The sequence below is a fragment of the Canis aureus genome, chromosome 27 (assembly GCF_053574225.1).
Source record: "Canis aureus isolate CA01 chromosome 27, VMU_Caureus_v.1.0, whole genome shotgun sequence".
In the NCBI taxonomy this organism is placed as follows: domain Eukaryota; kingdom Metazoa; phylum Chordata; class Mammalia; order Carnivora; family Canidae; genus Canis; species Canis aureus.
The window spans coordinates 35,711,077-35,733,557 of NC_135637.1; the positions used below are offsets into that span (position 1 = coordinate 35,711,077).

Here is a 22,481-nt window from a genome sequence, read left to right on the forward strand (position 1 = left end):
CTGAAGGAAGAACGTAGAGTTAGTTTGTTTTGAAGCCTAGAAGTTTGTCTAAGGCAGTAGTATTTTAAGTTCTTTACTGCATCGTTAATGGCACTTGACTCTCAATACCAGGGAAGCAGAAGGTTTCTGTCATTTTGTGACGATGTTTTTAAATCTCTTTGCAGGTGGAAGAAGAAAGGTGCCACTTTGGCATGAAGACAGACTCGCTTAGTCGTCAGTCATTTAAGCTGAGTGCATTGTGATTTCCAATAATTGAGGCAGTGGTTCTAAAAGCTGTCTACATTAATGAAAAGAGCAATGTGGCCAGCTTGACTAAGCCGCCAGCGTGTGCAGCGCGGGCAGGACGGCACCCGGGTCTCAACGGACTTGTGCATGTTAGCTGTATAGATTTATGTAAGGTTTTTTAAAACTCTGGTCTTTTAAAATAGTCTTAACCACTTTTACTATGGAGACATATGAGAGTCCCTCTCCTCTCCCGCGTGAGCCCGCAGGAGAAGCGGTGATGGAGAACCGAGCTTGCCCCCTCCAAGCGCTGCCCCGTGAACAGTCTCCACCACCTCCCCTGCAAACGTCCAGTGATGCAGAGGTAATGGACGTTGGCTCTGGTGGTGATGGACAGGCCGAACCCCCTGCTGAGGACCCGCTCAACTTCTACGGAGCTTCTCTTCTCTCCAAAGGATCCTTCTCTAAGGCCCGCCTCCTCATAGACCCGAACTGTAGTGGCCACAGCCCGCGCACCGCCCGGCACGCACCTGCGGTCCGGAAGTTCTCCCCTGACCTTAAGTTGCTTAAGGATGTAAAGATTAGCGTGAGCTTTACCGAGAGCTGCAGGAGTAAGGACAGGAAGGTGCTGTACACAGGAGTGGAGCGCGACGCTCGTGCAGAGTGCGGTCTGGCCCTTAGCCCTGTCAGTGGAGATGTGCATGCTTGTCCCTTTGGCGGGAGTGTTGGGAATGGGGTAGGTGTAGGGGGTGAGAGTGCTGATAAGAAGGATGAGGAGAATGAGCTGGATCAGGAAAAGAGAGTGGAGTACGCAGTGCTCGATGAGTTAGAAGATTTTACTGACAATTTGGAGCTAGATGAAGAAGGAGCAGGCGGGTTCACGGCTAAAGCAATCGTGCAGAGAGACAGAGTGGATGAAGAGGCCTTGAACTTCTCCTATGAGGTATGTCGGCAACCCCTCCTTTGGAGCACTCTTAACAAAACCCAAAGAGAGGTGTTGGGAACTGCAGCATCTTTTGAAAGCTGATGTTGCAGAGGAAAAAAAACCCATATGAGGTGGGATAATGTTAATGTGGAAGAGAAAAGGCTGTAAGAAGTCCAGGTGTTTACATTTTTCTAATGAAAGGTTTGGCTGAGCAGTCGACCTTGTACCTTCTATGCAACCTGAGTTGGAAGGTGCTCCCGAGAAACGCTTCCTGGTGGCATGTGCACCTGTACCAAGCATCAAGTGTGTTGGTTGCAGTTGTCAGTTTCTTCCTGTTTGTTTTTCAGATGATCACGCAACATAAAGGCATACCTAGGCCCCCACTTGAGAGTGCCTCATTTCTGTGTGTGTTCTCACTAATGCTGTTAAGCTTGCCTACGGTACAGGAATGCAGGCTCTGGGGGCCGTGGTGTCTGAACAGCGTGTTTTGCAGGATGATTTTGACAACGATGTCGATGCTCTGTTGGAGGAGGGCCTTTGTGCTCCCAAAAAGAGGCGAATGGAGGAGAAATATGGGGGAGACAGTGACCATCCATCTGACGGAGAGACAAGTGTGCAGCCAATGATGACCAAGATTAAAACTGTGCTAAAAAGTAAGTCAGCCAGTCAGAAAGTAGTGTGTTTGTGGGGTGGCAGAAGTACAGGTTTAAGAGCCCTTGGGTGCCAGGCAGTGGTCTGGGCAGTGGGCACATGTTTGAGGGAGGATGGGCACACGTGATGAGGGGGAAACAGACCAGACACAAGGATGCACCAGATGCATGATGACCTGGGTGCAGATTGTAGTGTTTGCTGTGGATACACACCATAGAGCAGCTGGTGTCATGGAGAGTGGGGAGGGCACTTTGATGGGGTGAGGAGGGGGAATGCTGTTATTCAGAGATGACAAGATGGGCAACTAAAGGCCAAGGCCAGAAGTGGGTGCAGCATTCCTCTAAAAGTACAACTCCTATGGCTGCAGCATGGTGTGTGTACTTTAGGTGGACAGGTGGGAGCTCCTGTGGTAGGGATGAAGGTATTCCAAAGCTGTATTTGGATTTGGGGGTGGTGGGTGGAGCAGTTGGGAGGCATCCAGAGCTGTGCCCATGCTACTCCTTTGCCAGTGTGCTGCAGATCTGGGAGCAGTTGGTGTCAGTTTCTATCTTTTCCTGGCCTGGAGTTGCCTGTGAGTGTCCACGTGGAGATGTTGGGCTGGGGATTGGGCAATGGGAAGGGGCTGAACAGATGTGCCAGGGACTCGGGCACATAGTTGAAACCTTAGGCTGAGGTCTGGGGTGCAGAAGGTGGCATGATGGGAGGAAATTGAGGGGCAGGTGATGTGCAGTGTCCCAACGCAGAGTGGCCAGTTTGGCTGTACTGGGTGCCACATGTGTCTGCCCATGTTAGCTAGTGGTGGGAACAGGATGGGCGTTGGGTTTATCAGCCGTAGATGGGGTAAGTCTGGGGCGCTTCAGCTTCTGGGAAGACATGTGGGGGCAGGCTTTACTTTACCTCCAGAAGGTCTGCTTTGTACTTTTCCTGTGGTTTCAGCAGTCTGAGCAAACAAAGCCTTGTCCATCCTGAGCGGCCCACAGGTTCACAGTATGCCTGGCCATGACTACAGGCATGCCAGTGGGCCTGCCAGCACCGGGCACTGCTGTGTCTTTCCCTCTGCTGCCTTCTGTTCCACCTCACCCACCTGGCAACCTACCCCAGAGTGCTGCCTCCCAGGAGCTACAGCATGGGCCTCAGACTCACAGGCTACGTGTGAGCTGCATGTGAGCTTTGACGGCTGGGCCAACTTTCTGACTGCAGTTGTCACAAATGAATGGCTCACATGCACCTGTGTCCCATGTTGTACTTTGCTTGCATTTTGTTTGCTTCTCCTTGTCCTGACTTAGCCCACAGCTGCTGTAAGGCAGCTCCTTGACTCTACCCTGGGTAGGGCAGAGTGTCTAACATTGTCTATGCTCCTCTGACTTGTAGTGCTCCCTCCTCAGGGTCACAGCCAGTATTGTTGTGTTCTGAGGTCAGGCCAGGAGTTAGCACAGCCGGGTAGGGACCTGACCCTGGGATGCTACTCCCTTTTCCGTGAGAGTCACTTAGGCCATTTCATTATGTGTATGTTTTTTAGATTTCATTTGCTTGTTTCTTTTGTTCTAAATTCTGCACTTGCTCCCAATTCCTGTAAGAGCATTAAGTTTCAGTTAAATCTTTGTGTTTTTCCTAGTTACCAGGCCTGCCAGTGGCAGGTGTCAAGTGAGTAACAAGTCTTGAGCTTTTTCTCTATGACTGCCTGTAAAGGATTGGGAGTAGTGTCTTAAAACTGATTTAGAAATGTAGAAATTGGAGGTAGTGTTTCACGGGCTGGGGAGAGTGTGCAGCTTGGGTACAATGAACACTTGTTATCTAGTCACAGGGAACAGTGGACAGCAGACATGCAATGTATTAGCAAAGCTTACTCAGCCCCTGGGGTGCCTCTGGCCACAGCCAAGGCAGCCAGTGAGGGATTGATGTTCATCATGCCTGTAGCTATGCAGATAACAGCTGAGGCTGGGACTCATGTCTTGCAGACCCTTTCCCAGGCACTTTCGTGCACCACATATTGTTCTAGGCCCGAGAGTACAGCAGTGAACAAGATAGACAGCTTTCTGCTGTTGAGGGGGAACTTTTCTCTGGGTTGGAGCCATATAAACAAGCACAACAATTGAGAGCAGAGTTTCATGCATGGGAGGTCTGAGTCGTAGGCGGGGCTGGCAGAAGCTCTGGTGGAGGTTGGGGTACTTCCCTACTCTTCTAGTTCTTAGAGGTTCGTTCTTTTTAGTCCTTGGTTGACTTTACTATTTTTATCTGCCATGTGTCATAAGTTTGAAGACCTCTCTACAACTCAGTGTGCTTTTGAAGTGATTGGGGGATGGTCTTGTCTTCTGTGCAGGTCGTGGCCGTCCTCCTACAGAACCATTGCCCGACGGGTGGATCATGACATTCCATAACTCTGGAGTCCCCGTGTACCTACACAGAGAGTCTCGGGTGGTCACCTGGTCCAGGCCGTACTTCCTGGGAACGGGAAGCATACGGGTAGGGGATGCATCAGTCATGAATTTAGTCTTGTAAGTTTGCAGACTGAACATGCACATGTTGTGTTTGCATGGTAGCCAGGCAGAGGCAAGTGGAAGGCTTCAGATATTCAGAGCTTTGGGGTCATCCTTGTAATCTTTGTTGCAATTTCACTACCCACAGAAACATGATCCTCCTCTGAGCAGCATTCCTTGTCTGCATTATAAGAAAATGAAGGACAATGAGGAAAGAGAGCAAAACAGTGAACTCGCCCCCAGTGGGGAAGTGTCTCCTGTCAAGCCCCTGAGCCGATCTGCAGAGTTGGAGTTCCCTCTGGAAGAGCCCGACTCCATCGGAGCTGACTCAGGGGCCCTGGATGAGAAGGACCCACTGGGGGCTGAGGCTGCCCCTGGGGCCCTGGGGCAGGTGAAGGCCAAGGTTGAGGTGTGCAAAGATGAATCGGTTGGTAAGTTTCTGGGGTGAACTTTCTTCCTTGCTGGCTGGGATCCATCTGCAGGGATTTGGCTGCACTCCACACCTTCCCTGGCATCACATTTCTTCTGCTGAAGGCCACCTATTCCTGGTTTTGTCTGTGAGGAAGGGACTTCTAGAGACCTTTTCCACTCATGTGGTTGGAAACGTCTGCCTCCCTGATCTTAGAACCTGCCTAGGTCTGCAGGCCCTACATGGCTGGTTGTGCCATGAAGATGGCTACTGTCAACGCAGAATGGCATTTTTCTCTGGTTACTTACGTGACCTTTCCTGAAATCTTGGTTTTTCAGTAGGAGGTGCTCATGTGGCATTGTTTTGATCGGCTTTTTTTTTTTTTTAAGATTTTATTTATTCATGAGAAACACAAAGAGACACAGGCAGAGGGAGAAGCAGGCTCCATGCAGGGAGCCCGACGTGGGACTCGATCTCGGGACTCCGGGATCACGCCCTGGGCTGAAGGCAAGCGCTAAACCGCTGAGCCACCTGGAGGGTCCCCTGAGCTGTTTTGATACGCTCAGAATGAGCTGCTTTGATCCACAGACTTAGTACTGGGAGACAGCCACCATTCTGCAGACATTTCCCACTTCAACCCCACAATTGCTTTTGATTGTGTGTCGGTGTTTCTCCTCTCTCCTGTGTCTTTTAGCTTAGGCCTACCCATGCAAGTCTCAGTTATCTCTACAGTGGTGGCATGGTAGCAGACCTCTCTCAGTCCACCTGCTGAATCTCTTTCAAAGAGGACTTTGTGTTTTCAGGATTTTTGGTTATTGCTATTTGGATATTGTCTGAATGTTGCTGCCCAGCCTTCCTCGTAACTCATAGGGGTGAGGAGCCTAGAAAAGCTGGAGAGGGGATTGGAGTGACACCACTGCTGAGAGTGGGGAAGGTGCCCCAGAGAGGGGCGGCCTCTGTGGAGAGGGCCGGTTGGAACCTCAGGCATCTGGGGAAAGGCAGGGTCTGACACTGGCCCTCAGCTTCCCCCACAGACAGACTGCCGTCTTCTCCTGACCTGCCTGCCTGTTGCCTCCCTCGGCATCCACATCAGCTTCCCCTGTCTTCTGTCAGTGTGTCAGTCGGCTTTTCTCAGGACCCAGCTGGAAGGGAGCTTTTGCTTTAAGACTTCAACGTATTGGTTTTTGTCCAAATTCATCTTTTATGCACATGGAACACCTGAATGAGTTCCTGTTTTTCTGAAAACATCTGCTTTTCACTTCTAACTTTACTCCCTCGGGAGAAGTGACCGCTTGTTTCTAGATTCACTTCCCTGCGGTAATGTGTAAAGAAATACGAGGTTTTAGTGTATTATTATTATTTTTAAATGTTTTAGTTATTTATTCATGAGAGCTACAGAGAGAGAGCAAGAGAGAAGCAGAGATGTAGGCGGAGGAAGAAGCAGGCTCTATGCAGGAAGCCCAATGTGGGACTCAGTGCCGGGACTCCGGGATCACGCCCTGAGCCAAAGGCAGACGTCTGCTCAACTGCTGAGCCACCCAGGCATCCCTGGTTTTGGTGTATTATTAAGCGGGTGCAGATTTCACAGCCTTGAGTTTTAACTACGTATTCCTCAGTTTTACACATGAACCACCCCCTCCACATCCACAGGTGCTGCTCTTAGGGCTGGGCGTAAGCCACAAGCGTCCCTGCCTCGGAGCTGACACTTGAGTCAAAAACCAGTGAGGGTGATGTGGCCGTCTAGGATATCCTGGGAGAGAGAAGGCTAGTGTACAACATTAAAAGCTGGAGGCCCCTTGGAAATTCATTGAATTAGAGATGGGTGGTAAGCAGTGGGGCTGGGCCAGGAGCTGTTGCAAAGAGGCATGACAGGTATGAGGCCCCCCAGCTTCCTGGGTGTGTTGCTGAGTTTGCAGGCAGCCAGGTGGCTGGAGGGGAGAGCGCAGGGTACACAGTACTTCCACTGCTGTGGTACTTGTTTTGATAGAAAAGTCTTGAAGGCCATCCTGAGTTTTGTGGAGTTTTTTAAAGCTTTTTTCTTTTTTCTTCTTTTTGTTTCAAAAAAATTAAAAGCATCGCAAAAATTTGTCCATAGGGACCTGCCTGAGTAATTTGAGTGAAAGGACGTGATTCTTTGCTTTCTTTGCCCTTCAAAAGGAAAAGGGGAATGGGGATGGCATGGGTGGGACCTGTTTGATGGGCAGCCCATCACCATCCTACTCCCTGGACAGAGGAAACATAACTCTTTTTTTTTTCTTTAAGATTTTATTTATTCATAGAGACAGAGGCAGAGACACAGGCAGAGGGAGAAGCAGGCTCCACACAGGGAGCCTGACGTGGGACTTGATCCCGGGTCCCCAGGATCACACCCCAAGCTGCAGGTGGCGCTAAACTGCTGCGCCACCTGGGCTGCCCGGAAACATAACTCTTAGGTTGGACGTTAGCAATTTTGTTCTCTGATAAATCCACACAGATCTTGAGGAATTTCGGAACTACCTGGAAAAGCGTTTTGATTTTGAGCAAGTCACTGTGAAGAAATTCAGGACTTGGGCCGAGCGGCGGCAGTTTAACCGAGAAATGAAACGGAAACAGGCAGAGTCTGAGAGGCCCATCCTGCCGGCCAATCAGAAGCTCATCACTCTGTCTGTGCAGGATGCACCCACAAAGAAAGGTGAGTTGGGGCATGTAGATTTTATCTTTGGCAGATTGGTTATACTGTTGTTTTACTTGATGGTCGTAGAATGTATGCTTTGTGTGTAAGTTGTATTTATCTCAGAGCTTACGTTTACCTTATGAATGCAGAGGTGTACTCCGTTCACGGTCATGAGTCCCTAATTCAGTGAGTCGCTAACTTGGATGGTGTCAGGTCCCAAGTGCTAGCTTGCGGCAGGTCCTCACGCTGTTGCTGAGTTAGGCCTTCTTGTCACAGAGTTTGTCATTAATCCCAATGGGAAGTCCGAGGTCTGCATCCTGCACGAGTACATGCAGCGCGTCCTCAAGGTCCGCCCTGTTTATAATTTCTTTGAATGTGGTAAGTTTGACCTCCCCTCCCTCAGCCCTGAAGAATCCTACACCTTGCTGGGGTCATGGCTGGGGAGGCGGGAACTGACCAGTAACCCCACTGTGCTGGGTTAAGAGGTGAAAGGGCAGGGCAGGGAAAAGCATGCTGTAGGTGGGGGGTCGTTTTCACAGCAGTTTATCCCATCCGAGGGCAAATGCCCCTGCCTCCCTCTTCCTCTGTCCATATTCCCCCCCACCCACACTGTCCTCTCTTCCCTTGCTCTGAGAAAGGACCTCCTGCTGTGTCTCCACCTGTTCCCCCCTCAGCCTGCCCCCCCCAGTGGATGAAGGGGCCTCAGGCCTGTGCTTCCCACCAGCCGTCTCCTGTGGCCTTCCTCATCACACTTTTGTGAAAACCAGTTTGTCTTCCCCTTGTAATCCTGAACCTAAGAGTCACTTGTTTGTATGTCGTTTCCTTGGCTTCCTGCATTTGCGGTCTCTGCTATTCACCGTCCTGTGTCCACCTTTCACAGACACGCTCCCTGTCCCTGGTAGCTTGGCCTCTGACCTCCTATTTTCTTCCATCTTATTAACCCGTGCTCCCCATTTTTCACAATTTTCCTGGCAAGCTCTCTGTCTGCTGACCAACTCTTGACCCTATCTCCAAGCCTCAGAGAGCCCTCATCTCTGCCTTCCAGCAGTAGCCCTTACCCTGCCTTGTCTGTTGGTGCTAGCAGATTGTATGTGTGCATGTGTGCACGCTTTTAATGTCTTGGCAAGTATTTTTAAAACCGTAATTTTAATTTTAAGAGAACCCAAGTGAGCCTTTTGGTGCCTCGGTGACCATTGATGGTGTGACCTATGGATCTGGAACTGCAAGCAGCAAAAAACTTGCGAAGAATAAAGCTGGTAATGTGCCTGCTTGTGTGTGTCAGACCCATGCTGCCCACTGTCTGCCTCTCCCCTTGGCTAGGGAGGGCTGGGGATGGGGCAGATCCATTCGAGTTATGTAATCATCTAACTTAGTTTTATTTATTTATTTATTTTAAATTTTTTAAAGATTTATTTATTTATTTTATGATAGACATAGAGAGAGAGAGAGAGGCAGAGACACAGGAGGAGAGAGAAGCAGGCTCCATGCCAGGAGCCTGACGTGGGACTTGATCCCAGGACTCCAGGATCGTTCCCTGGGCCAAAGGCAGGCGCTAAACCGCTGAGCCACCCAGGGATCCCCTAACTTGGTTTTTTAAAAGTATGTGCTCATTGGAAAAGACTCCTAGAGGAAGTAAAACGTGAGGGGAAAAAAACTAGGAAACTCCAACCTTCTCTGCTCTCTGGCAGCTGGGCCAGAATCTCTTGCCCTTGTCCCCACCGCCCACAGCCAACTGGGTCATGCTAGCATGTTCTGGAATGGGCTTGGTAAAAACTGAGCAAAACGTGGGCATGCTAGGAGGTGACAAAGAGGTAGAACCTTACATTGTTGGCATTCTTAAGTGGTTTTTACACGTTTGAGGATGATTTCCTGAGTTCTTCAATCTCTAGATTTGGGACTGCCACTCACAGAGCCTGCGAAGGCCTGTGTTTTCCAGTTAGAATGGAAGCTCCTCTGCCTCACCATCAGGGTTACTTGGCCTCTTTTTGGGAGTGGAGTACATTTTAGGGTGGGTGTTGGGTGCACCCAAAGCTCTGGTGCCCACAGTTCGATTCTTAAGGTTTCTACCTCTGCTGTGGTGTCTTCCAAAGCAGCTCTGCCCTGTACAAAGCATGAAGTCTACAGTTTTATCACATTCTTACCATGTTTGGGGATTGGTAACGGTGCTTTTGTTTACAAGACTCAAGAGTTTACGTTGGTGTTGCTTTTTGTGGTGTATGCTGAGGATGATCGGGAGGATATGTTACTTTCTGTCCTGCCTTCTGTGAGGCTATACTGGGCTCACACGCTCCACCTCTCTCCAGGAAGGCCTGCTGTCCATACTAGAGAGATTGTACCAAAAGGCTTTCAGCTTAACAGATTGGTACTACTAAGGTCATGGGGCAGATAGCTCACGTGGGGCCCACTGTGAGAGTGGAAATGTCCTGGCAGTAGGCTCTGCTCTCCCCATGTGTGAGGATCTACTTCCTCTGTCTAGACCCCAGTTACTCTTTAGATACCTCACTTGGATGTCTTGCCAGCACTTATGACTCTATAGGGTCAGACTGCTGCCCCTCCCCTGTTCCCCAGCACCCCACACCGTCCCACTGCAATGGTGAGTGGCAGCCCTGCTCAGAAATCTGTACTCAGCATTGAGCCATCCCTCTGCTCTGTCCTGCAGACTCTTTTTCAAGAGTATCTGTCCAGTCTCTACTTTTCCCTCCCACACTCAGAGCAGCCTGCTCAGTGCTCAGGCCTCACTGTGTGGCCTGGGTCCTGGTGAGCCATTTGCCTGCACACCATCACCGTGATTTCTCTGAAGCAGATTTCTCCTGTCTTGTCTGCTACAAGTACCTCAGGGCAAGAGTACATATAACCTGGTGTGGCTTATAAGGCTGCTCAAAGCCTAACACTTGCCCCACTGCATCCTTTGCTCAGGATGTGCTCCTCCATCTTCTACTCTCCCTGCCTCTGAAGTCCTGCACAGGAGCCGACGTGCAGCTTGCTCTGGAGTTGGGAAGTGAGCTGGGCCCAAGCCCTCACCCTTGGAGTTTTTCTTTTTCATAGCCCGAGCTACGCTGGAGATCCTTATCCCTGACTTTGTCAAACAGACCTCTGAGGAGAAGCCCAAAGACAGTGAGGAGCTTGAGGTGAGTGTCAATCCTGCCCTGTCTGGAGCTGTGGCTCCAATGCAGTGTCTGCTCCCTGTCCCCCCTCCCCGTCCCCACCTACCCACCAGCCTATGCAGGTTATAGATTTAACCATCCAAACTCCAGGTGGTTTCATTTGTTCATATTTCATAAAAGGGGAAACTTGTTTTAGTTCCGGCAGGGGGAGATGTCACTTTTGTCAGATTTTTGTGTTCTGTGTCTTGTAATTGGTAGTGAAGAACGTGCAGAATAAGTGTATTTGGAATGAAGGCTGGCTGTCTCAAAGACTGGCTCCCACCACAGATCTATAGAGTCCCTAAGTTACGTTGTTTTTTGTATTAAGAACTGTTTAAAATTACTTGTAAATCCTTCTGGGAAATATGATTCTATGGTTACTTGTAGTGAGGGCTTTTCAAACTCTGAAGATGGTATTCTTTTTTATACCGGCTTTCTTGATCTCTATATACCATAAATTTTGCTCCTTTAAAAAACCATACTGTTGAGTGAATTTTTGTATATTCAGAGTTGTGTAATCATCACAATGGTCTAATCTTAGAATATTTTCATCTCTCTAAAAGGAAACATCATACCAGTTAGCAATAACTCTAATTTTCCCTGTCTCCCAGCCCCTCAACCCCTGGCAACCACTAATCTCCTTTCTGTCTTGCTGGATTTGCTCGCTTGGGACACTTCACATCAATGGAATTATGCGACATGTGGTCCTTCGTTGACTGGCTTTTTTCACTTAAAACATGCTGTGTTAGCTGTGGGTTTTATCTGATAGAGGAAGTTTCCTTCTGTTTTGCTTAGTCTTTTTTTTCAGGAATGGATGTTGGATGTTGTCCAATGTTTTTTCCTGCTTCTATTTAGATGATTGGTTTTTGTCTTTTACTTTCCTCATAATGGTGGTATATTGCATGGGTTTCTGAATATTAAACCAACCGTGGATTTCGGAGATAAATCCCACTTGGTCACGGTGTACGCAAGTTTTATGTATTCCTGGATATAGCATGCTGGTAATTTATTAAGGACTTTTGCAGGTATATAATGGATACTCACTTGTCTGTAGTTTTTCTTGTGTGTGGTGTTGGTGTTGAGGGAGTACTGTCTTTACAGAATGAGGTGGAAAGTTGTTTCTCTTCTTTTGCGTGGAATAGTTTGTGAAATGTCGGTATTGATCTTTAAACATCAATCCAGAATCCACCAGGGAAGCCATCTGAGTCTAGACTTGACTTTGAGGTTAATTACCAATTCTGTTTTTTTCACATTACTTCTCAGATTTCCTGCTCCTTTTTGAGCTTGTTTGGAGACTTTGTGTCTTTATAGGAATTTTTCCATTTGCTCTGGGTTATCTCATTCATTGGGATACATTTGTTCATAGTATATTCCCTCATGACTTGCTGCATTTTGGTAAGCTTGTGCTGCTCCTGCCTTTATTCCTGATTTTAGTAGTTTGAGTCTCTTTGCTCTTGGTTAGTCTAAAAGTTTGTTACTGTCTTTGATCTTTCAAAGATCCAACTTCTGGTTTTGTTTGTTCCTATTGGCTTTTTAATTTTCTGTTTGATTTATTACTGCTGTTTCATTTATTTCTGTATTTCCTTTCTTTGGCCAGCCTTAGGTTTGGTTTGTTCTTCTTTTCTAGTATTTTCAGGTTAGAGTATTGATTTGAGGTGTTCTTTTTAAATACTGGAATTTATGTCTATAAATTTTCTTCTGTGTATTACATTAACTGCAGCCCATAAGCTTTAGTGTGTTTTCCTGTTTTCATTCATCTCAGAGTGTTTTTTTTTTCTTTTATTTTTTAAGATTTTATTTATTTATTCATCAGAGACACAGGCAGAGGGCCGAAGGCAGGCGCTAAACTGCTGAGCCACCCAGGGATCCCCATCTCAAAGTACTTTTCTACTTTCCCTTGTGATTTCTACCTTGAATCATTGGAGTCATTTTAGGAGCATTTGTTTTTCATATATTTGTGAATTTCCCAAATTTCCTTTAGTTTAGTTTTTTTTTTTAAGATTTTATTCATTTATTCATAAGAGACACAGAGAGAGAGGGAGAGAGGAAGAGGCAGAGACACAGGCAGAAGGCAGGCCCCATGCAAGTCCATGGGACTCGATCTCGGGACTCCAGGATCATGCCCTGGACAGAAGGCAGGCGCCAAACTGCTGAGCCACCCAGAGATTCCCTCTTTTTTTTTTTTCCCTCTTTAGTTGTTGATCTTTAATTCCAGTGTGGTTTGAAAACATAGTTTGTATGATTTCAAACCTTTTTTTGTTTTTAAAGATTTTGTTTATTTATTAATGAGAGACACAGAGAGAGAGAGAGGCAGAGACACAGGCAGAGGGAGAAACAGGCTCCATGCAGGGAGCCCAACGTGGGACTCGATCCCAGGTCTCCAGGATCATACCCTGGGCTGCAGGCGGCGCTAAACCGCTGCGCCAGGGCTGCCCGATTTCAAACCTTTTAAGTCCTTTTAAGTTCACTGAGACTTGTCTGATGACCTGTCTGCCCTGGAGAATGTTACATGTGTGCATGAGGTGAGTGTACTTCCTGCTGTTACTGGGTGAAGCAGATGTCAGTTAAATCTAGTTGATGTATGGTGTTTGGTCTACATCTTTATTGGTCTTCTGCCTAGTTCTCTGTGGTGTTTTTTGTTTTTTGTTTTTTTCTAGAGAAAGAGAGCGTGTGTGTGCCCATGGTGGGGGGGGGCTGGGGGCAGAAGGAAAGAGAATCCTAAGCAGGCTCCACACCCAGCTCACTTGATCTCACGACCCTGAGATTACAACCTGAGCCGAATTCAAGAGTCAGATGCCACCCAGGTGCCTTGTCTTCCCTGTTACTGAGAGTGGGTATTGGAGTCTCCAACTGTTACTCTTGAATTATTTCTCCCTTCAGTTCTGTCCATTTTTGTTTCATGTATTTTGGGGTTGTTAGGTACATATATGTTTGTGGTATTGCGATATAATAAGAAATGTGTGGTCTTTGTTCTTGGTTCCTGGTACAGAGCATCTACAATATATTAGTATTTGCTTTTTGTTCCTAGTGTTTGTTATTGTTGTTGTTGTTTAGATTTTATTCATTTATTCATGAGAGACACAGAGAAAGAAGCAGGCTCCCCACAGGGAGTCTGATGTGGGAGTTGATCCCGGACACAGGATCATGCCCTGAGCCAAATGCAGATAGACGCTCAAGCACTGAGCCACCCAGGTATCCCTGGCCCTAATTCTTTAAAAAGCTGCAGGCTGATAAAGTAAATGGAAGGGTTTTTTAAAAAGATTTTATTTATTTATTTGAAAGAAAGAGAGCAGAGTTGGGGGAGAGGCAGAAGGAGAGGGAGAAGCAGACTCCTTGCTGAGCACGGAGCCCAACATTGGGCTGGATCCCAGGACTCAGAGATCATGACCTGAGCTGAAAGATGCTTCACTGACTGAGCCATCCAAGCATCTGGAATGTCTTGTTATTTTTAACACACTCCTTTCTTTCCTCCTCCTTCTTCTTAATTTTATGTATTTAGTTAATCTCTATACCCAGTGTGGGGCTCAAACACAAGACCCCAAGATCAAAAGTTGCATGTTCCACCAACTTAGCCAGCCAGGCCCCCTTCACACATGCCTTTCAGCCACACCTGAGTTTAGGATAATGAAGTGACTTTGGACCATCCCTTTGAATGGGAGCTGGTTGCCCATGGAATTTACCATAAAATTAGAGGGTTAGAGGTTTCAGGATGCTGCCACCACCACCACCACCACCACCACCACTTTCCCTTACCCCCCATATGTGTGGTGGGGAGGGCACTGGAGATTGAGCTAATCGCTAATGGCCAATTATGTAATCAGTTATGGCTGTGTAGTGAAGCCTTCATAAAAAAACAACCCTAACTGTGAAGGGGTTCGGAGAGCTTCTGAGTTGGTGAACACATTGAGGTGCTAAAAAAGATAGCATACTCAGGGAAGGCACGGAAGCTCTGTACCCCTTCCTTTATACTTCACCGTATTTATCTTTTTAATCTGGCTGTTTCTGAGTTATATCTTTTTGTGATAAACTGGTACTCCAGTAAATAAACTGTTGTCCTTGAGCTCTGTGAGCTGTTGTGGGAAATTATTGAAGCCGAGGTAGGTTTGGGAACCGCCGTTGTACAGCTGCTGTACAATGAAACACAGGAGAGGATGCCTGGGTGGCTCAGCAGTTCAGTGTCTACCTTCAGCTCAGGACATCATCCCAGGGTCTGGAGATCAAGTCCCACATTGGGCTCCCAGCGAGGAACCTGCTTCTCCCTCTATCTCTGCCAATCTCTCTGTGTCTCTCAGTAAATAAATTTTTTAAATCTTTAAAAAAAAATAAAAGACACAAACATAAGCGACAACCTGGACTTGAAGTTATTTAGCATCAGGTGGTGGCAGCAGTCTTGTGGGACTGAGCCCTTGAGTCTGCTCCAACTCCTGGCAGTTACTGTTTAGAACTGCTTGTGGAAGCTCACACATTTGGTGTCACAAATGTTGAAACTAGAAGTCAGTTTTTTGTTGTTGTAGTTGTTAAAGATTTTATTTATTTATTCATGAGAGAGAGAGAGAGAGAGAGAGAGAGGCAGAGACACAGGTAGAGGGAGAAGCAGGCTCCACGCAGGGAGCCTGACGTATGATCCTGGGTCTCCAGGGTCATGCCCTGGGCTGAAGGTGGTGCTAAACCGCTGAGCAACCCGGGCTGCCCCAGAAGTCAGTTCTGTTTAATGTTCATATAGTTAGGTCATTTTGATGGATAGACCCTTTATTATTATTAAATATCCTTTATAGTAACATTTTTTGTTTTAAAGTCAGTTTTGTCTGATATAGTCACTCAAACTCTCTTATTCTTTGCCATGTCTTTCCTTGTTTTTTACTTTTAGCCTAATAGTGACTTTGAATCTAAATCATGTCTTTTATAGGCAGCATATAATTGAGTTTTGTTTTTATCCTCTGTCAATCTCTGCCTTTTGAGCAGAGGGCTTAGGCAATTTTTTTAAAAAAGATTACATTTTATTTTATTTTTAAAGATTTTATTTATTCATGAGAAACACAGAGAGGCAGGAACATAGGCAGAGGGAGAAGGAGAAGCAGGCTGCATGCAGGAAGCCTGATGTGGGCCTCGATCCCACGACTCTGGGGTCACACCCTGAGCCAAAAGCAGATGCTCAACTGCTGAGCCACCCAGATGTGTCTTTAAAGATTTGTTTGAGAGACGGTATGAAGGAGAGTGGGGGGAGCGGCAGAAGGAAGGAATCCCCACACACACTTCCCCACTGAGCCCGGACCTGCCCTGCTGGATCTCACCATCCATGAGACCATGACCTGAGCCAAAACCGAGTCAGATGCTTAACCAGTTGAGCCACCCTGGTGTCCCTAAAGATTTTATTTTTAAGTACTCTCTGCACCCAGTGTGGAGCTCGAACTCAACAATCCTGAGATCAGGAGTTGCCTGCTCCACTGATTGAGCCAGGCAGGCATCCTTTTGAATTCAGTTTATCAACTTTTTTTTTTTCCAGGAGGGTTGGGGTGCTTAGTCCATTGAAATGTAATTTCTGGGCAGCCTGGGTGGCTCAGCAGTTTAGCGCCGCCTTCAGCCCAGGGCATGATCCTGGAGACAGGGGATCGAGTCCCAGTGTCCCCACGTTGGGCTCCCTGCATGGAGCTACCATTACCTTTTGTAATATCCTCAATTTGTTAACAAATTGTTTTTTCCCCTTTTATTCTTCTTTCTGGGCCTCCCATTATTATGTAAGGTGATACATTCCCATGGTATCCCACAGGTCTCATAGACACGTAGACCTCATAGACACTGGCCTGTTTTTGTTTTTTTGTTGATGTTTTTTTTAAATATTTTTCAGACTGGGTATTTTTGATTTGCCTGTCTTCCCCCCTCCCCGCTACCCCCCCTCCCCCAAGTAGGCTCTGTGTCTAGAGTAAAGCCTAATAAATTTGGGGCTTGAACTCACCACTCTGAGATCAAGAGTCAGAAGCTCAACCAATTGAACCACCCAGGCATCCCTTCAATTTGCCTAAGTTTGCTGATCTTTCTTCTGACTGTTTGAATCTACTTTTGAACCCTCTGGTGAATTTTTAATAGTTTTTATGTCTTTATTGATATTCTGTTTGGTGAGATATTGTTCTTGTGCTTTCTTTTAATTCTTTCGACGTGATGTTCTGTTTGTTTCTTTAGTTCTTTGAGCATATTTATTATAGTGGATTTAAAGTCTTAGTAAGTCCAGTTTCCTCAGGGATGGTTTGTATTGACTGCTTTTCCCTATCTTGTAGGGCATATACATTTGTGTTTCATTTCATGTCTCATAAATTCTTTTGTTGAAACCTAGACATTTTAAATAATGTGGCAACTGTGGATAACAGGTTATCTCCCTTTCCCAAGACTTGTTGGCTTTGCTATTTTTGTTGCTGTCTATTTAGTGATTTTGTTAGTTTGCTACTGGCATAATGGCTATCACAACCTGGGTGATCTAAACAACAGAATTTTTTGGCCTCATGATTCTGGAGGCTAGATGTCTAAAATCAAAGTTGTAAATAGGTTTGGTTCTTTCTGGGGCTGGGAGGAAAGGAAGTCTTTTAGGCCTCTCTCTGTCATTTGGAGATAGCTGTTGGAGATAACTGGTTTTGTCTCTGTGTTTCCAGATCTCCTCTTTATGAGAATAGTAGTCAGATTAGGGCCTACCCTAATGACCTAATTTTAACTTGATTGTCTCTGTAAGGAGCCTGTCTGCAAAAAACGTCACATAATGACGTACTGGGAATTAGAATTTCAACATATGAATTTGTTGGAGGGACATATTTCAACCCATAGCAGTGACTCTCCTAGACTATTCTGTGAAATCCAGATCAGAGATTTCCTGACCTAAACCAATATGTCTCCTAGCCTTTTCCAGTGGCCTCTTTATACATGTTGGGGGTGCAGTCACCTTTAGCGCTCTAGTAGTGGACAGCTATATTTTAGCCTTTATTTCCCACTTGCACAGAGCTTCTGAGTCAATCGTGTGAGAGATTTGGGCCTTCTTGGGTCTTTCCTGGGCATGCATGTGGCCATCTAGATCCCCAGATAAGTTGGAGCTTTTCAGTGTCCTTTATGGGCATCACGTTCTCTAGCTTTCCCCATTTATGTTTTCTGACCTGCCTCTTGCCTACCAGCTGGTATTCCAGCCTCAGGCAATTGCAATATGAAACAGTTGCCACTGATTATTTTTGACAAATTTCCTGGGGAATTGGGCTGTTCTGAGTGAGCTCTGAGTTGGGTCATGCAAAGGCAAGTTTTAAAATGGGGCTTTTCAGGTATGTCTGGGTAGCTCATTTGGTTGGATGTCTGCCTTCGGCTCAAGTCATGATTCCAGGGGCCTGGGATTGAGCCCCATGTCAGGCTCCCTGCTCAGCAGGGAGTCCACTTCTCCTCCTTCTTCTGCTCCTGACCCCCCTCATGCTTGTTCTCTTGAATTCTCTTTCTCAAATAAATAAATAAAACCTTAATAAAAAAAAAAAATGGGACTTTTCTATAGAGCTGCCCGCGCCTGGGCCAGATAGCAATGGTTCTTTGGGGTTGGGTTGTTGGGGAACCTTCGTGCCTTTTTCAGTGGCTGTGAGGCTGCGGGTTCCTCAGGCTACCACAGAGCTGGGAAGAGGAGATAGGAATGGGTCAAGTTAAAATGCTACAAAGCTCATTGACTTGCCAAGATTCAGCCATTTTTTTTGAATAAATGCTTCTCAGATTGCCTTTTAATTTCCAGAATTTTGAAAAACTTGATTCTGACAATTTAGTCAGCATTCTTGTTGATTCTATGGAGGAACAAATTTTAGAGGTCCCTTATCCTGCCCCTCTGTAAGTGCTTCAGGATGCATTAAAATTTTTTTCTAATCTTTTTAGACAGATGCTGTTATAAAATATGGTAAAGTGCCCATCACAGTGTTAAATGTGTTCCGTGCTTCATTGTTGTAGATGAGCGACAGGTCACAAAGCCCATTCAGCAGACATAATCTCAAAAGGATTAGCTCCTCCAGGAAAAATCACATTTTCAGCCTAATTTCTAAATAACCCAACTGTGAACAGTGGTGTTCAGGGAGGCTTCCAAGGCATGTTGGAGAACCTTTTACCGAGACCCCTCCTCACAGCCTGCCAGGGCCCTTAGGGTCTGTTGTCGTGCTTGATGATACGTGGGCTCTGTTGGTTGCACTGCACTGTCCTCTGATACAAGGTAGCAGAAGCTGGAAGGGTAACTGTGGTTCTGGTGCAGGGAGTCCACCTGTCCTGGGCCGAGGCCGCCTTTTAGGAGGATGGAATTTTGCTTTATCCCAGCAGCTGATCTGAGCAGGCTTTGCTGTTGATCCCTGGTCGGGAGGGGGACAGGGGTGTGGGGACAAGGTGTCTGACCAGTCTCAGCTTACCGGACCCACACCCCCTCACCTGTGGCTATTATTGGCTTGAGAAAGTTTTGACATGTTGAGATAATAGTAAATTCTCCAGGGTTAGTAGAACAGCAAGGGTTAGGAATGCCTTCCCTTGGCTTCAAGATAACATCCAAGACAGTCTCTATTTAGTGTTTTGGCTTCTAAGGTACCAGCATCTTGTTTGGTTGGTGGTTGCATCAATAAGCAGTTCAGTCCAGTTTTTAATCTAGAAGTCTCTGCTTGCTCTGTCTATGGTTACTTTAGTGTTTGGCACCATTGTATTTCCCTAAGCGGGGACCACCCAGTTTCATTCTGGTCAGCACGAGGACCCAGGGGTGCGTTCCATGCTCTCCCACCCTTGACAGGACATGTGTGTTGCAGAGTGGCCTGTTGCTCCAGTTCCCTGCTCTGTCCTAGCTGCCCTTTGTAGTCCTTCCACCTGCATTGTGGCCTCCTCATATGTGGCCATGCAGTGAGATGTGCACCTGGAGGGCTTCAGCCTTGCCCCAGACTGTACCACCAACCCTGTCACTGCCTCACACTTGGTGATCAGAGGACACTTGGTGATTAGAGGCTGGTAGTTCCCTCATTTGTTGGAGGCGCATGGTTTTGATGATGACCGGTTGGCAGTCTTTGTGCTTGGTTCTTTCATCGTCCGCCTTTCTTCCTGCCCTGAATCTGCGAGGTCACTGGGGCTACAGCCTCTTCCTTGGAGCCTTTCCCATCTGGGCCTCTAATGAGGCATTTGCCTTAGGCATCTGCCATGACAAATGCTGTGGGTTTCTGGAATTTGTGCCTCAGGTTGTACTGAATAGTAGTTAAAATTCAAGTTCTGGCCATGTACTCTGGGGCTCTTCTGAAAAGTGAGGGATCTTTCCAGAAATGATCTCAGAATGTAGCCTGAGAAAGAATTTCCCAGGTGGAGGAGGCCACATGGGCAGCTTGGAAATCCCAGGTAAAAGTTCCCTCGTACATATAAGGGGCTTTTCAGTGCTGGTTCTCCAGTTCTCTAACACTAGTGAGGTATCTACAACTCTTCTCAGTTCTCACAATGTCTACGTGGCACTGGCTTAGTCCCACAAGACTGCCCACACTTCACATTCCAGCCACAGATGGGGTGCCCAGGCCACCCACATTAGCCAGCCTACTGCAGATTCAGGGGTTCCCATGATTTCCCTCAGGCTCATTAATTTGCTTAAACTAGAACTTTTTTATTTATTTTTTTTACTTTTTTATTTTTATTTTTTTTTTTATTTTATTTATGATAGTCATACAGAGAGAGAGAGAGAGAGAGGCAGAGACATAGGCAGAGGGAGAAGCAGGCTCCATGCACCGGGAGCCTGACATGGGATTCGATCCTGGGTCTCCAGGATCACGCCCTGGGCCAAAGGCAGGCGCCAAACCGCTGCGCCACCCAGGGATCCCAAACTAGAACTTTTTTAGAATTTGCTCTCAGAACTCAGGGAAACACCTTATGTTTACTGGTTTATTATAAAGGATACAAATGGACAGTCAGATGAACAAGTCCTTAATTGTGTTTGGTCTTTCTAATGACCAGTCCCATCATAAAGGTCCTATCCTGAAACTACCAGGGTTCCCCACATGCCCCTGCCCCTAGCCTTCTCATTGCCATAAACTCAGGTGAGGTCCAGAGGCTCTCTTAAATAACCAGAGCTACTCTTGTCATTCAGGAAATTCTAAAGGTTTTAGGAGCTCCATGCCAGGAACGCAATACAAGTACCAAGTAAGAGTCCAATGACCCAAAAATGTCCTCATCCTCTTTTTTCTCACTTGGAATTTAATTGTGTATGTGCACGTATACACACACATTGTCTTTTTGCCTTGTTTAAAATTTTTATTTTATTTATTTATTTATTTTTTTATTTATTTATGATAGTCACACAGAGAGAGAGAGAGGCAGAGACATAGGCAGAGGGAGAAGCAGGCTCCATGCACCAGGAGCCCGATGTGGGATTCGATCCCGGGTCTCCAGGATCACGCCCTGGGCCAAAGGCAGGTGCTAAACCGCTGCGTCACCCAGGGATCCCTTGTTTAAAATTTTTAAAGATTTTATTTATCTATTCACGAGAGACACAGGTGGAGGGAGAAGCAGGCTCCATGCAGGGAGCCTGATGTGGGACTTGATCCTGGGATCACACCCTGAGCCAAAGGCAGACACTCAACCGCTGAGCCACTCAGGTGTCCCCCTTGTTTTAAAAAAAACAAATAGAGAAAAAAATAGCTTCTCTGTCAGGTTGGATGAGTTACAGCAGCACAATCCTGACTGAAACGAATTGCTGTCTTGCTCCTAAAGAATTGTGACAGTGTTTGTATCACACTCTTCTGAGTAGCTCAGCAGGTGGTGACTTATCTCCCCCATGATGCTTCTCTGGAGGTGGGGGCAGCTTTTCCTTCTTGTGTGAGCTCCAGGTGTGGATGCTGGTTCTTTGGGAGTTCTTGCTGTGCACTGCTGTCCTTGAGACACAGTGACACAACGTCCATGCACAGTGGTGGCATGAATATAGAATGTCTGGAGTTTGAGAGCTGCCATGGAAGCAGAGGCTCAGGGCAAGGCGTGTTTGGTATTCATTGAAAAGGCAAAAGCAGGTGACCAGAACTGGCACCATGCCTCTTTATAAGACCTGGGGTGATTTCTTCTCAGTATGTTATTGCTTTTCAGATAGCTGTTGGAGGTGGTTGGTTCATGGTTATTCTAGAATTTACTTGTGAGTGATCTGTTGTTTTTGCCTTTTTGTTTTTTTCCCCAATTTATTTTTTAATTTATAGAGAGTTACAGGTACTTTTTAGAGGAGTTTTGAAACGTGTATAGTTTTGTCACGTAACCCACAGTACAGTCAAGCAGAACATTTTCAGATCTTCTCCCATCCCAGTTCTCTCTTTTCACCTGGTAGGCGCTGAGCTGCCTCCCTAGGTTAGCCAGTTCCCAAATGTCTTAACAGTGGAGTTACAGGGCAGATGGCCTTAGAACCAGGCTCCAACTCAGTGATGCACCAACTGTTTTGGTGCCTGTGTCAGTGTTTGGGTCATTTTTGCTGCTGAGCATGCCCACCACAGGGCAGTGCTGGGTGTGTTCTTCCTTCTTGACTGAGGAGTGTTGAATGCATTTCTAGTTTTGGGTGGTTAGCACTTGTTTGCTATGAGGCTGTCCAGGTTTCCATGTGAGCATAGATAAGCACCCAGAATGGCTTTGCTGGGCTATTCGGTAGCTGTGTGTTCAACTGGATGCCTTTACACATCTGTAGGGAGCAGCATGTATGTGTGGGTCTGTCTCTGTGCTCAGTTCTGCCTCCTTGATCTGTGTCCTTTCACCAATGCCACATCTTCTTGAGGACATAATTTTTATTTATTTATTTTTTTTTTTAAGATTGGTTTATTTAAGAGAGAGCAAGCCAGTGAGTGTGGTGGGGCAGAGGGAGAGAATCCCAAGCAGATTCCATTGAGTGTGTAGCCTTGTGTGGGCTCGATCTCAAGACCCTGAGATCATAAACCCAAGAGTCAAACGCTTAACCAATTGTGCCACCCAGGTGGCCCCGATGACATGAAATCTTGAAATCAGATAGTGTAAACCCTCTAACTTTGTT

The 22,481-nt window shown here is 46.7% G+C and overlaps 1 protein-coding gene across 3 annotated transcripts in view; it reads left to right on the plus strand.

Moving 5' to 3' along the window:
* DGCR8 (DGCR8 microprocessor complex subunit) overlaps positions 1-22,481 on the plus strand; it is a 36,103-nt gene that overhangs the window by 4,733 nt on the left and 8,889 nt on the right. Inside the window, exons 2-9 of one of the 3 annotated variants that reach the window (XM_077874728.1) lie at positions 165-1,165; positions 1,641-1,800; positions 4,119-4,261; positions 4,424-4,706; positions 7,158-7,355; positions 7,614-7,715; positions 8,495-8,593; positions 10,383-10,465. In XM_077874728.1, the coding sequence (XP_077730854.1) occupies positions 446-1,165; positions 1,641-1,800; positions 4,119-4,261; positions 4,424-4,706; positions 7,158-7,355; positions 7,614-7,715; positions 8,495-8,593; positions 10,383-10,465 (1,788 nt within the window). In that variant the 5' untranslated portion in view covers positions 165-445. The remainder of the gene's footprint in view (positions 1-164; positions 1,166-1,640; positions 1,801-4,118; positions 4,262-4,423; positions 4,707-7,157; positions 7,356-7,613; positions 7,716-8,494; positions 8,594-10,382; positions 10,466-22,481) is intronic. The other 2 variants (XM_077874729.1, XM_077874730.1) reach the window with 2 other exon arrangements.